At 30.0% G+C, this 14,296-nt stretch overlaps 1 protein-coding gene across 1 annotated transcript in view; it reads right to left on the reverse strand.

The window, feature by feature from the left end:
* mask (multiple ankyrin repeats single KH domain) overlaps positions 1-14,296 on the reverse strand; it is a 148,649-nt gene that overhangs the window by 24,404 nt on the left and 109,949 nt on the right. Inside the window, 7 exon segments of the mRNA XM_067282314.1 lie at positions 250-446; positions 527-588; positions 1,217-1,392; positions 3,173-3,386; positions 6,527-6,669; positions 11,203-11,780; positions 11,872-13,545. Of these exon segments, the coding sequence (XP_067138415.1) occupies positions 250-446; positions 527-588; positions 1,217-1,392; positions 3,173-3,386; positions 6,527-6,669; positions 11,203-11,780; positions 11,872-13,545 (3,044 nt within the window).

Consider the following 14,296-nt stretch of genomic DNA (forward strand, 5'->3'; position numbering starts at 1 on the left):
AACATCACAAACCATCACATCTAAAATTTTTTTTATATTATATATTTTTCCCTGTAAAAAATTTATCCAACATAAATCCTGTTCTAAACATAAACTTAGTTCTAAAATTTAAATGCACTATACAAAATTGTAAATATTCCTCATCTGATACGATTATCTAAAGCAAAGTAATAACTTTTTAATGTCTATTCAATAGTTATAAATACTATGATTTAATAAATTTTATTTTTATTAAACTGTTAAAATTACCTTATCGTTAATTGTAGCAATATACCGAGTCATTTCTTGATCTGATGGAAACTGTGTGACATGCTTAACCATCCATTTGACAACTTTCACATGACCTTTTCGAAAGGCAGCCATCAAACACGAAACTTTTCTATTATCTTGACTGTCTATATCTGCTCTTTCATTAACTAATAGTTGCACAACATCTAAATGCCCACCTAAAAGGAATAAAATTGTTCAAATTATACAACTGAAATTTTATTTTATTAAAATTCGTTTAAAGAGAATAAAATTTCACCATTAGCAGCCAGCCATAAGGGAGAATTTCCTTTCTTATTTTTCACATCAACTGCAGCATTCCTAAAAATTAAGTTTTTAAATAAAGTGTAAATATCATTAATTATTAAGCTGAAAAAATGATCTTTCACCTTTATTAGCAAACTCGTTTTAATTTTTTTTTAAATATTTATTACTGTTACATCACTATTCAAATTAGAAATTATCTCAGAATTTTTACAATAGTATTTTATATTTAATTAAAAATTTTTAGATCATACATACATCAGTTTGACAATAAGCTTTGAAAACTAATGGTCTCGCATCTAATTAAACTTTAGTATGTAATTATGCTACAAAATTGAATGGTTTGAATATAAACATCTAGAATTTGGTTGAAAAATTTTTCTAATATAAATTCTCCCTCTACACAATAGTTTATGTGATCTTTATTTCATCATTAGTAACCAAGATTTATATAATATATTAATATTACATTGTAATAGAACTTATACGTGCTTATGACACTAAAGTTTGAAAATTTGAGATAAACTCTAATTGGAATAACACTGTAGTCAGTGAAATAATTCCATTATAAATTTGTAATTTTTTTTATGCAAAAATAGATTATGTTTCAATTTTTAAAAATAAATTAATTTAAAATTAATTTCACAAAACACACATTTATGGCATAAGTTACGGAAAAACTTACCTAGAAAGCAACAATTCCACAAATCTATAATGGCCTTTATCTGCTGCAATTGTTAAGGCTGTATCGCGAGAAGAAGGCACAGGAGGTGCATTTACATCTGCACCTTTATCTAGCAACACCCTACCAACTTCAACATAACCACCAGAAGCAGCTTCCATGAGGGGTGTTAAACCAGTCTATAAATTTATATTTAAAAAAAATTGTTAGAAATGATAGTATAATACTATTGAAGTTTATTAGATTATATGATTTAAAACTCTGTTATTGTAGAAGTCACTAATATTGCATACAAAAGTTTTTTTTAAATAACTATAATTCATAATTTGTAGTTATTCACAGTAATTTATAAACTTAATACTAAAATTTAATTCACATAAATAAACTTATTTTTATGAATTTTATATTAATTGGAAAATAATCCAAATTCAACATAGATAATAATATTCAGACATATGAGGGTGAGTCAGATTTCAAATTTCCTACCATCTTTCTCATACTTTTCTATATGATTACATCTAATATTGAGTGCTTGTCCCAGCCTCACACCAGGTTTTAGAAACCTTGAGAATAAATGAATCTGTAATCCAGAATATCAGATGTAAAATTGAAGACAGCTGTGTGCTTTTTACTGAATGGAACGACTAATGCATTTTCCCAATACATACTAAATGTTCTAGTGCTTCCGCTGGATGATGAAATTGCTAAATCAATGGTATTGAAAATGTATAACCTGAAATTCACAAACAGTAGCACTCATGTAGTCCTATGTTGATGCTTGTCACATTCTATGGCCAAATGGTGTAACATATGATACAGTCTTGATGTTATGTTAGTAACAGATCAAGCTAGGTAGGTACATGCTATCTGCTGGATCATTGCTAAAGTTTCTTTCTCCCAAGCTAAAGCATGTAACTTGCATAGCATATTCTTTACATGTTTATGAAGCTATACATACTAAATACAGCAAAACTAACATGTTTTTACCAGAAACAAAGAAAGTTTTATTAAGAGCACCATATTGTCAGCAGCATTAGAGTAGTAACTAACCTGCAACTTCTCCACAACCTGTTGTGATCAGATGAAGAATTAGATTACTGCAAACACGTTTTATGCTGAAAACTTTGATTTGATTAAACATTTTTTCAATATTAGACAATGCAGATTTTGAAACCATCAAAACTGCAAAGGCTCTAGTTCTTACTGACAAGGACAAAGTTTTGCAGTTATTCTCAGTACATAGTCACAAATTCCTAGTAGCTGGAAGCTCAGAACTTAAAGACAGAGGTGGGATATACTACAAAATATACAAAATGGTCTACATTGTTTTGTAAAGAAAAAGCTACAATGTTCTTTATCAGAAAATCCTGATCTTCTGACAGATACTGATCCAATTCCTCCTCCCTCAATAACAAATGTGCTGTAAAAACTAAATATGCTACACTGGTATCTGAATGTAGAATGGATCTTTTCTAAGTACAGTACATGCACTAAATTCTTGCAATAAACAGTTTCCTGTTTCAAAATATTTAAATGGTCGTAGTAATAGTTACAACTCTCATTTGTATGCTGAAAATGAACTTTCTTTATAGAGTGTAACGAAAATGAAGTATTTGATCACTTTCTTATTAATAAAATTTTTTCTTTTTTTATCAGTTATTAAATTTATTTATTACATGATTGGCTTCAAGATATACCGTATTTTACGGACTATAAGATGCTACAGACTATAAGACGCACCTGAATTTTGGAGGCAATTTTTTGAAGAAAAAAGTGCGTCTTATAGTCCGTAAAATATGGTAATAAATTATCCCAACTAATTTTCCACCCAATTAAACATCTTCCAGAAAATTCAAGGTTTAATTATAATATTAATTAACTTCGTAATTTTAAAACATAATTTCAGCATTAAATAAAATTTATTGTTAAAAGCAATACAATCCCAATAAATGAACTTACTTTGGCTCTATGCTCAACGTTTGCTTTGCGATCTAACAAAAGACTGACAACTTCATGCCTTCCTTGAAAACAAGCCAATGTAAGAGCAGTATTCCTATTAGTTTCTATCTGAGCATTGATGTCACTTCCCATATCCAGAAGTAATTTTACTGCAGCCGTGTGTCCATTCATTGCAGCAAGCATCAGTGGTGAAATCCCAAGTTTACTTCCAGTTCTATAGAAATTTTTAAATAAAAAGTATAAATTTAGAATGTCATAAAAATTAGTTTTGCAGTATGATTTTATATTAAAATTAAAATCTAAAATTCAATTATTATTTTCACATTAAAAATGAACTTTTATAAACATGTATTCATTCATTCGTTCTAAGCACAAATTTTGATAAAATTAATTTTAGTTAATGGGAGGAATTCAAAATATGCACCCAGATTATCAGTCATTAAATTAATGGAAAAATTTCAACACTAATTATTGAAATTAAAAATATTTTAAATAATAAAAAGAATTATATTAAAACCTGAATATTAGACTTCACAAAAGTAAAAAAAATGTCTTTCAGTGAGAGATCTTACAATGACTATAATATTCTATTTATTTGAGTGTAAGACATCATCAAATCTAAGACACACCTTAATTTCTACATGCTCACCCATGGATTTTTCTTTTTGAAAAATAGAAAACTGTGACAAATTTTTATCAAAACTGATATTACTGATATAAATTTCTTCAGTGTTTATTGCATAGTAAATTAAGTTATATGTAACTATTTTCTGTAGTATTGAAGTTTAAAACCTCTTCACTTTCCATGTTAGTCTCTTCTCAATCAGCACTAGATTTGATGCTCAGGTCTTCCCACTACATTCATCTTCATTGCAATTTGAAGCATCGGAAGATTGCTGCACAACTTTTTCTGGAATTTTCATTTAAGCACTTGTGGTGATATTGTAATAGACTACAGAGCCATGGCTGTGAGAACAAAGTGGCTAATCTCCCACAGCTTAGTCAGCAGTGCCCATACTTCTTTCTAGCTATGGGACTGAAACTAAGATTAAGTTAAGTTGACTTCTTAGACATTTGCTATTACAAATATTGAAATAAAATCATTAAAATGATGCAATGGAATCAGTGACTGAGAAGTAAGACATATGGCATTAGAAATTTCTAATTATGACATATTACCTCAAATCTAAGAGCACCCTATTTTCAGAAGTACTAAAACTTGAAAAAAAGTGCATCTTACATTCAAATAAATACAGTACATTATTTTCTTCATATTTAATTTACATTCAGAATAAAAATGAAACTTTACTGACTATACATTTCATTTAAAATTATTACTTCTTAATGTCTTTCATTATAGACATACTGTATTATGATTATATATAACTTCCAAGAAAAATACAGTTAATGACTAGGTTTTGAAGTTTTAGGTAAAACTTTTTTCTGACTAGACGACATAATAAAAATATAATATAGAAGCATCAAACACAAAAAGGCCATTAAAACACTTTCAAATTGACTAACATTGCATAATTTTTATATTTTTGTTTCTCATTCACTAGTTTTGATACTGATGTTTGTTTATTCTAATTTAAAATTATATTTTTTAACTTGTTATCAGCAGTTAAATCATTTCTAACACATTTCCTGCAATTTTAGCATTTGGGAAATAAAAGTATATTTTTGATTAAAAAATTTCAACTATAAACACAGAGTTTCAAAATTTAAATTTTATTCTTTAATTAGTGATAAAAAAATTCTATTCACTGATCTTGATTATAAAACTGCATGTCTCTCTCCAAAACAAAAATTATTCCTCTACTCACTTTAATCAATGAATTACATGCATTTATGTGATGATAAAGGAAAGGCTTCTGAAATAAATCTTTCTTAAATTCATTATTTAACTTCTATACAAAATTTCATTAATTTTTTTTTTTTTTGGATTAAAGAAATTTTGGAGTCTAATCTGTAGAAAATACTCAGAATATCTGACATTCCTACAGACATCATTTCAAAAATTTGTTTAAAATTTTAATGCAATATAAATTATGAATATAAAATTATGAAGGCATTGATGATCTCAAGATTTGTCAAACCAAATGTGTGTTTTTTTAGTAGTAAATGCATATACATTTGCTGTTAAAATCCATATTGCATTCACATTATGTATGCAAAATCCACATTAGTTCCATCTCTAAAAATTTGTGTCCTGTTTTTAAACAAACTTCATAAAAATTAAAGACTTGATGATAGATTTTTTAGCATAAAATAAATGTTAAAAATTTTGCAGAAAACAAAAATGCCAGAAAACCTTTGATTATTTGTAGGAAATTACAGAATTCTGTGTTTAAAAAGTCAATTTGAAAGCAGATGCAGATTATATGATGAGTTATCTGCCTATTTTAATTTGCAGTTATAAACTTAAAAATAGCTTTTCCTGCATTTAAACTTACCAACAGAAAATATAAAAAAATCTCTTGCATGCCAGACACATCTGCCTGTATGATTTTTCTTGAAATCATCAAACATATATATGTATCATATTTAGTCGCCAACAATTTATTTTCTACATGCTGACATATTTTAACTGACATTATTAGACAATTCTACTTGAATTTGTACCTTAAAAGCTCAAATTTTCAGTAATTTCTCCTCTCCAATAACTCTCAGAACTATGTAAAAGCAGACTGTTGATTCTATTATATGTTAGTGTTTTTTTGCAGTGAATAGGAGGTAAACAATCAACTCAAGCTCATGCCATTGGATATTAACCACATTAAAATTTTTTTTGGTTTATTTTAACATTATTATATGTTTAACTAAAATTATTTGATGAATAATACAGAAATGAAACAAAATGATTAAAAAAATGTATCATTCAGTAGCTATTTTGTATTTTCAACACAATGTAGTTTTCGCAAAGATGCCTCAAATATTCCATTTGTTCTTTTTCACTTATTTTATAACTGTCTATAATGAATTGCTAATGTAAATAAGACACAGAACATTTGAGAGGATATCTTCTGTATTCCAATAATGTTTTCAATTTCCACTTGGAAATATAGGATATACAATGATGTGAATTATGCAATTTTATTTTTATTCTAGCAATCTTTTTCAGACTATATACCACTATGGATTATACGTAGGAAATTACAGTAATTATGAAAATGTTAAAAGTTATATAAATTGTTATTTTTTAACTTTAAATTATAATATACTCATGAATATAAAATGTTGTATATTTGAGAAGGCATAACATTTTATATTCATGAGTGTATATCGTAATAATTTACAGTATATTATTATATTCTATATAACTGAAATTTCATTCATTTTCAATATAGTTACCTTGAGTTGATTTCTGCACCATGACTAAGTAACAATTTTATTATATTCACATAGCCACCAGATGCAGCAAGACTTAACGGAGTGTAATCAGAAACATTGCGATGTTCTTTGTTTGCTCCACGAGCCAATAAAATCTCTACCACCTTAAACAAAAAAAGTACAAACATCAAATTATAAAAATAAACTTAGAAATTAATATTTTTATATGATGAGAATACTAATAATATTTTAATTTATATACCTCTAATATTCAGACAAAATCATTAAGTGCAACTGTTATAAAAACAAATGTCTCAGTTAATTCATATTAAAAAAAATTACTGATTAAATTACTGACTTACACAGCAATACAGTAGAGCGTCGATAAGTGGAACGTCGGTAAGTGGAATGGCCGGAAAGTGGAACGATTTTCAGTCGGACTGTGTCGTGCTGAATCGAATGTTTTTGATACTAAATTTACTTCTAAAGTATAATTTTCATGTTTTTTATATTCTTTAATATATTTATTTTGTTTGTACAAAATGCAGAAATAATTTTTAACAATACGATAGCCTCGATGATTATTATAAAAATTTTCGCTAGGCTTAAAATCGACGAAAATTCAACACGAAGCGACATGCAACGGAGAAAAATTCAACAGGAAGCGATACGCAACGGAGAAAAATTTGAACATCGGACAGGTTAATGTATTTTTTCGTACAAAGTCGGAAACTGGAACAAATCATTAACTGGAAGGACCCCAGTCCCCAATTGGTTCCACTTATCGACACTCTACTGTATTACATTACTTTCATTAATAAAGAAATCACCTCTAAGCATAATTCCACAATTGGAACTATAAGAACCTGAAGCAGATTCTGGATAAAGAATTGAAAATGTTAGTTCAATTACTTACTACATTCAAACAGAACCAGAAATCCAAAGACTTAGAGGTGATTTCTTAGTACCAGTACCGGTAATTTCTCTAGAAAGTTGTATTACCTCCATCATAAACTAAAAAAACTAAAAAACTAAAAAACTGGATTTAGAAATGAGTAAACAGACCCTTCTTTTGATGGTCAGACTTTCATTACTACTAATATAAAATTTATAAATCTTTTCTATCTTATTGTTTCCAGAAAATTTTTATTCTTGCATTTTTAAAATTTTATACTTAAATGTAAACTGATTATGAATTTATAATTTTTGTTTTGAAAACTTTACTGTAATACTCCATAATTAAGGTAACAGAAATTTATATATGGAAGAGTAAAAAATAAACCAAACATTTAACATTACTTTTATTGCATAACAGTACAAGTATTTAGAGATGACATCTTCAAAGTAAGCTCCTTCTGCAGCTACACATTTCTTCCAGCATCTATATCACTTGTCAAAGCAATCCTAAAAGCTATTTTTGTGATCTTTAAAGGCTTCTATCACTAAATTCCATATTTGTGTTCATCAGTCATTTTTGATTAATCAATATCTGATCAAGGAGGGTATATATCTGATAAAAAAATTTGAAGCATTGTTACAATGCGTCAAATTTTTTTATCTTGTCCCAAAGATCTTTATCTGTTTCCTAATACGAAAGAATTTAAAGGATTGCAGGTTTCAATCGGTAGCAGAAGTGGAAATGATAGCAACGAGAGATCATAAAGACGATATTAATGTACAGAGAAGCATATAACTACAGTACAAGTTTATTTTGTGGTGGAATATAAATTTGTGTTGTATAATAAAATCTGTGCCAATTCATTGGTTTATTTTCCACTCTACTATATATTTACTTGTTCAGAAAGATTGTAAAATTAAAATGCTTTAAAAATAGATCATAAGGTTAAATTATATCACTACTGAAAATACAGTAAACTCTTGAAAGAACAGCTCTTTAATAATATACTACCTGCTTTTGTAAAGGTTCAGCCATATAACAAAAGTTATTTAAACTTCAGTAATTGTAGTTTTGAATAAACCAGTTTTATTTACAATAAGATTGTCACAAACATTGTGAACATTGTTTTACCACATGTAATGATTTTTATTTATTTCTTTTGTTTCAAAAACTTCAACTACATCAGCTACTGTTGTAAAATAATTTGGCCACTAATGATTGGTATTTGGTAATGATTCCTTTTGAATGGCAATCTAGCATGTTATTTCGTAAACAATTTGCGAACAACAAATCAGGAATTAGTTTTTCCTATTCTTGTTTTAATACTGTGCACAATTCTTTTGTTGAAGAGTGTCATTTTTAAACTGCTTTTTTCAGTATTCCTCAAAGATTTTCAATTGGTGATACATCAGGACTGTTTACCAGCCATAGAAGTGTTAGTACATACTGATGCTTGTACCAGGACTTCACGCCAGTTGTCACATGGAAAAAAATCATCATCTCGTTGAAAGATATAATCATTGTCAGGCTACAAATAAGAAAATGTTAGCAAGAGATTTTTTTCCAAAATCTTGATATATTCTGTAGAATTAACAGTTCCATTAATAATGTATAGAGCACCAATACTTTGGCACTCGTATGATGACACTCAATAAAAATTTAACAATGCAGCAAAGGCAATTGGGCTGAAAGGTTACATATTTTTGTTGCAATATCTGTCTAAAAAATAACTAGACAATAATGGCAAAAAGTTATGCTCTTTAGCCCAGACAAGTCTTGCTTTCTGTTTAATAGTGAGTAGGGGTTTATCTTTCGTCTTGTGAGGTGAATAACCAATGCGAGTCAACACCTGCATGTTGCACTTAATACATATTTCTTGATGGTTCTTGTCCATTCTGATGTTATTTTTAGAAATTTTTATTATGGATTAGCTTTTGCAATATGGTATAGTATTCTGTTTTCATATCATGTTGCTTAAAGGTGTCCTGATGATTTGTCAATTGAAGCATTGCCACATTCTCAACTTTTTAACTAGACCCTTGACAGTTCAAGGCAGCAGATCCAAATTTCTAGCTTTAGAGTTTTGTTTGAAATGTTATCATCATTAAGCATGTGTACAAATGAGTTGGTTATAAAGTGCACATTCTCAGTGCACTTTATATCAAACTCATTAGTAAATTGTTCAACTTGTTCAGCTTTATGAACATATCCTATGGATGTGAAAAAAATTATTAGGTGCATTTAATCATGTTCCAAAAATAATTTTTTTTTTGCTTAAAATAAATTACAGCATGATATTCTAAGCAGATAAGATACTTTTATAATATAAGATTACAAAATTAAACTACTTTGCAACGTTCTATGCTCTATATTTCACTCTTGCAAAATTGTACAAAATCCCACATTACAGTAATTCAGATAGCCTGTTCTTTTTCTTAATGGATGTAAATGAATTGTTGAATGAAGATTTGGCCTGAACAAAAATCCAACCTTGTCAAAAGAATATCCAAACTGTAGAAACTATGGAAAATTTCTATTGTACCAGAATATGCTGAGAAAAACAACAATAGCATGGCTGCCACATGCTTGGCATTTATGAGAAAAACACACATAACTGGAGAAAAATGAAGTCCTTACTAGAACAATTTCATTAAACATGAAAATAAAAAAGCTTTATGGGCCTAAATCTAGCTAATTTGCAGAGGTTGGCTATTAAGTTTGTGATTGTCCATAAATAAGACCAATACATTCCTCAAGGTTAATTTATGGTACATTAGAGAGAAAATTTTTTCTTCTGACAAAAAATATTCAACTGACTTGTATTTGGGCAAATGCAGTAATATTTAAAAGAGGCCATCTTTATTCATTCAATCATCATTGAAAGTCATTCATTACTGTATTTTATAAAATATAAGATGCAACTGTTATCCAAAAAGAAGACTCAAAAAATTACCTTGCACCTTATATGTCAGACATGGGCAAATGAGGCTCTCTTTGAGTTACATGCGGCTCTTGCTGAAAGTGTTAATTTCTGTTTTTTATTATTTTTTTTACAATTTTATTTTTATAATTTTCTGAAAATATGTTTATTAAAAAAAATTCAATATTTGTTTTATATTATATTTATATTATATAATAAACTCGCGTGCCTTACCATACTATCCGCCACGACAGTACAGAACTGCGGCTCCCATGCATTTTGCAAAACCTACATTTCAGCTCCCACTGAACTCTTGCTTCCCCACCCATTATATATGAAGTTGTGATTAATTTCCCAGTCTACATTAAGCTACTGGTAACCTGTACCTAGAACTCTTGAATAAAAAATGTTTAATTAAACATATCATCATCCTTTGCTATATTAAGCAGGTTTTGCATCTATTCATGTTGAATACTTTAATGCTAAATGACTTCATTTAAACTTCTCTTTCCCTAATAAATAAAACTGTCATTCTAATTTTGTTTTTTAAACCAGAATATAGGAAAAAAGTTTTGGGTTAAGCACTTTTCCAAAATATTCTGTGCCGAAATAGAGGTGCATCTTGTATGCCATAAAATACAGTATTTTATAACAACTGTAGAAATAATAATAATAAAAATTTGAGTGGCATCAAGTCCTTGGTAATACTTTTAAAAGTTTACTGCATATTATTACTTATGTTACTAATTATTATTATATACCACTAATAATATTTTTTTATAGATTTAAAAAAATATATAATGTTTATATATTATTAAGACTTTATTGACTTTTATAGGTTATTCAACTTATTTTATTTCATCAGATGTTCATACTAACCTCATAGCGACCTCCAGAACATGCAAGAGAAAGAGCAGTATCTTTAGTACGTTCAGATTGTGCTTCAATATCAGCACCATGATTTAAAAGAATTTCTACAACTCCAGCATGTCCGGCTGTGGCAGCTAACATTAGAGGAGTAAATCCTTTCTTGTCTCGATGTTCAATATCAGCTCCTCTAGATAACAAAAGACTGACTAATTCTTCATGACCTCCAGCACAAGCAAGGGTTAAAGCCGTATCATGATTACTGTCAGTTTGTGAATTTAAATCAAGTGGAGGAAACAAAGTTTGTGGAGCAGATGTAGATTGCGGTATAGTAGCTGTATGATTTAACTGAGGATGGTGATGGGGTGGTACTATGGCATTTGTAACAGCAGCAGGTACACACGAAGTAACAGCTGGAGCCAAAGTATGGAATGTTAAAGGCAAGGAGCTGGAAGGAGCACTCATTGTCAATCCAACACCAACACCAATTCCTGAAGTTGCTGCTCCTAGACAAGGATCTACGCAATGAGTTGTTGTAACTTGTTGAGCTACTGCCATCTGAGGTGTTCCAGCAAGTTGAGTGGTTGGACCTAATAGATATCCCATATTCAAAAATTACATATGTTTAACATATAAAAAAATCTTATTCTTACAATGATAGATTTGATGTTTAATTCTTACCTGTCATAATTTCTCCTAAAGTGTCATGAAGTGTACGAGCAGGAGCAGCTACCATAAGTCCTTCTTCTAGAGCAATACTGTGTGTGAATGCAGCACAGCTAGTAGCAATAGTCACCGGAGCTGTCAAAGTTGCAGGAGAAACAGCCAAGGACACAGGAAAAGCAGGGGTAGCCATGCCACCTAAAGTAAACATTCCTGTAGCATCTATTGGAAGATTTCCCACTAATGTACAAGAATCAACAGCACCAGTGGTATTAAGTTGAGATTTTGGTAGCGTTTGAGAAGGTTGATTTTGTATTAACTGAGAATTACATTGACTATGTTGAACTGTGAGTTGTTGTGACTGCTGAGATTTTGAGAGTTTTGATTTCTGAGTTTTTGATATTTTTTCATTATGTTGTCGTTTTGCTTCATTTTGGAGTGTTTGAGGAAGTTGCTGAAAATGAAGTTGTTGTTGCTGCTGTTGCTGGTGTTGCTGCTGCTGTTGAAGTGCAAATGCTTGACTAACTGCAACTGGATCAATAATAGGAATTGCATGTGCTTGAGGATTATCTGCTGTAAACTTAATTCCTCCAGCAGCTTGCATTAATGTAAGAGCATCAGTTGTGCCTTCAGAAAGATGACTATTAGCTCTTAAAGTGAGATTTTGAGTTAGTTCCGATAAAACAAATTGCTGAGGATGTTGTAAAAATTGCTGCTGCTGTTCTGACAATACAACATTCCGTAAATTCATTTTTTCCACTTCTTCTAGATGTGCTTGAGATGTCTTATTGCCAATTTGTGGTGATTGAAGGTGAGTTGTTTGTTGTATTTGTTGATGCTGCTGCTTAGAAATAACACTTTTATTTTGTTTGGTAGGTTGTTTACTAACTCTGTTTTTTGATGGCTCTGTAGTAGAAACCTGTGACGGAAGAGCTTTAGGAGGCTGATATAATTGTTGAGGTTGAAGAGGAGAAACATTTGGTGGTGAAGTCAAATGAGCAGCTGTTGTTGCTCGAAGACTAAGTCCAAGATGCCCAGTTACACCAGAAAGTTCAGGAACTACAGTAGATGGCAGTGATCCCATATCAAGAATAGTAGCACTATTTAGTAATAACTGCTGACTATGAGCAGCAGTAATAGTTGGTAAAGCAGCAGTATTGTTTGTTACTGTTGCAATTGTAGGAGTAACTGTAGCTACAGTGGCAAGTCCTTGTAGATGATGGTGGTGATGATGCTGCTGATGTTGTGCAGTCAGTAATAATTGAGCTTGAGCTTTCTCTTGGAGCTCCCTCTCTACACGTTGAAGTTCTTCTAAAATCTGTTGTTTTTGAAGAATTTGTTCTTCCCTACTAGGATTTAAGAGTTCAGCTTTTTTCATCATACTATTTATACATGCTTCAAGTCTCTCACTTGGTTTCAACTCAACAGACTCAATGCCCCCTCCCCCTGCCTCAATTTCAGATATAACACCAGTTTCAGCTTGAATACTGGTAGAGTTAGCCTGAGCTGCTGCATTACTTTTACTGCGATGATGGCGTTGACCCTGAACCTCACTGGCTGAGGAGGAGGGGGCTTCATTAGATTTAATAAAAGCAGCTTTCCTTTGTAGAGATTTCTGTATATTCTGCTTGATTGTTGTTTGTTGAGAGTGATTTATATCAGTAAGTGGGACAGGTTGTGGTAATCTAGGAACTATAAAAAAAAATATATTATTGTTATTTAAAAATACTTAATTACTTAACAAATGTACGTATTTTTTGAACTATGACAGCTTAATACATTTATTATTTTAAATATCTACTATAAATATTACATAGTATAGCTTGTAAATATATAATTTGTACAAATTATATATTATCAACTTTGCTTGTCAAGAATTAACTGATAAATGCATGAATGGAGTGTGGAAGAAGTTATGACTGAAGGTATCCAAGAATTCTCATTGAGAAGAGCCTTTCGCTGCATCGTTAGGTTGACAAAATTGTCAACTTAATTGATACAGATGTAGATGAGCAGGATATTGGGGAGTTATTGCAGATTTCTGGTAAGAGCCTTACCAGAAACCTGCATGCCAATTATATATATATATATATTTAGCAGTTTATAATAAAATTATGAAATCAAAATTTAATATTATGTTTTCCTGTTTATTTCCCCTTCAGAATTTGAAATTTCAATAAATTATAACAATCATAAAAGAAACTGAAAACAACAATGAGAGCAATGTTAACAGTTTTTTTATTTTTGCTAGCACTTTCAACAAACTTATACAGCAATACCTCGGTTTTCGTTGAGTTCAGTTACCATCAATTTTTTCTACAAAAAGTTTCTTCCAGTTTTCGTCAGTTGTCTCAGATTTTATCGACGTTCCCACGTGACCTAGCTGTTAATTTTGCAAAAACAAAGGGTAACCCATGCATTTTCCTACTAAGTGTGGCATTGT

This window comes from Centruroides vittatus, unplaced genomic scaffold (genome assembly GCF_030686945.1).
Source record: "Centruroides vittatus isolate TY-2023 unplaced genomic scaffold, ASM3068694v2 contig_950, whole genome shotgun sequence".
NCBI lineage: Eukaryota > Metazoa > Arthropoda > Arachnida > Scorpiones > Buthidae > Centruroides > Centruroides vittatus.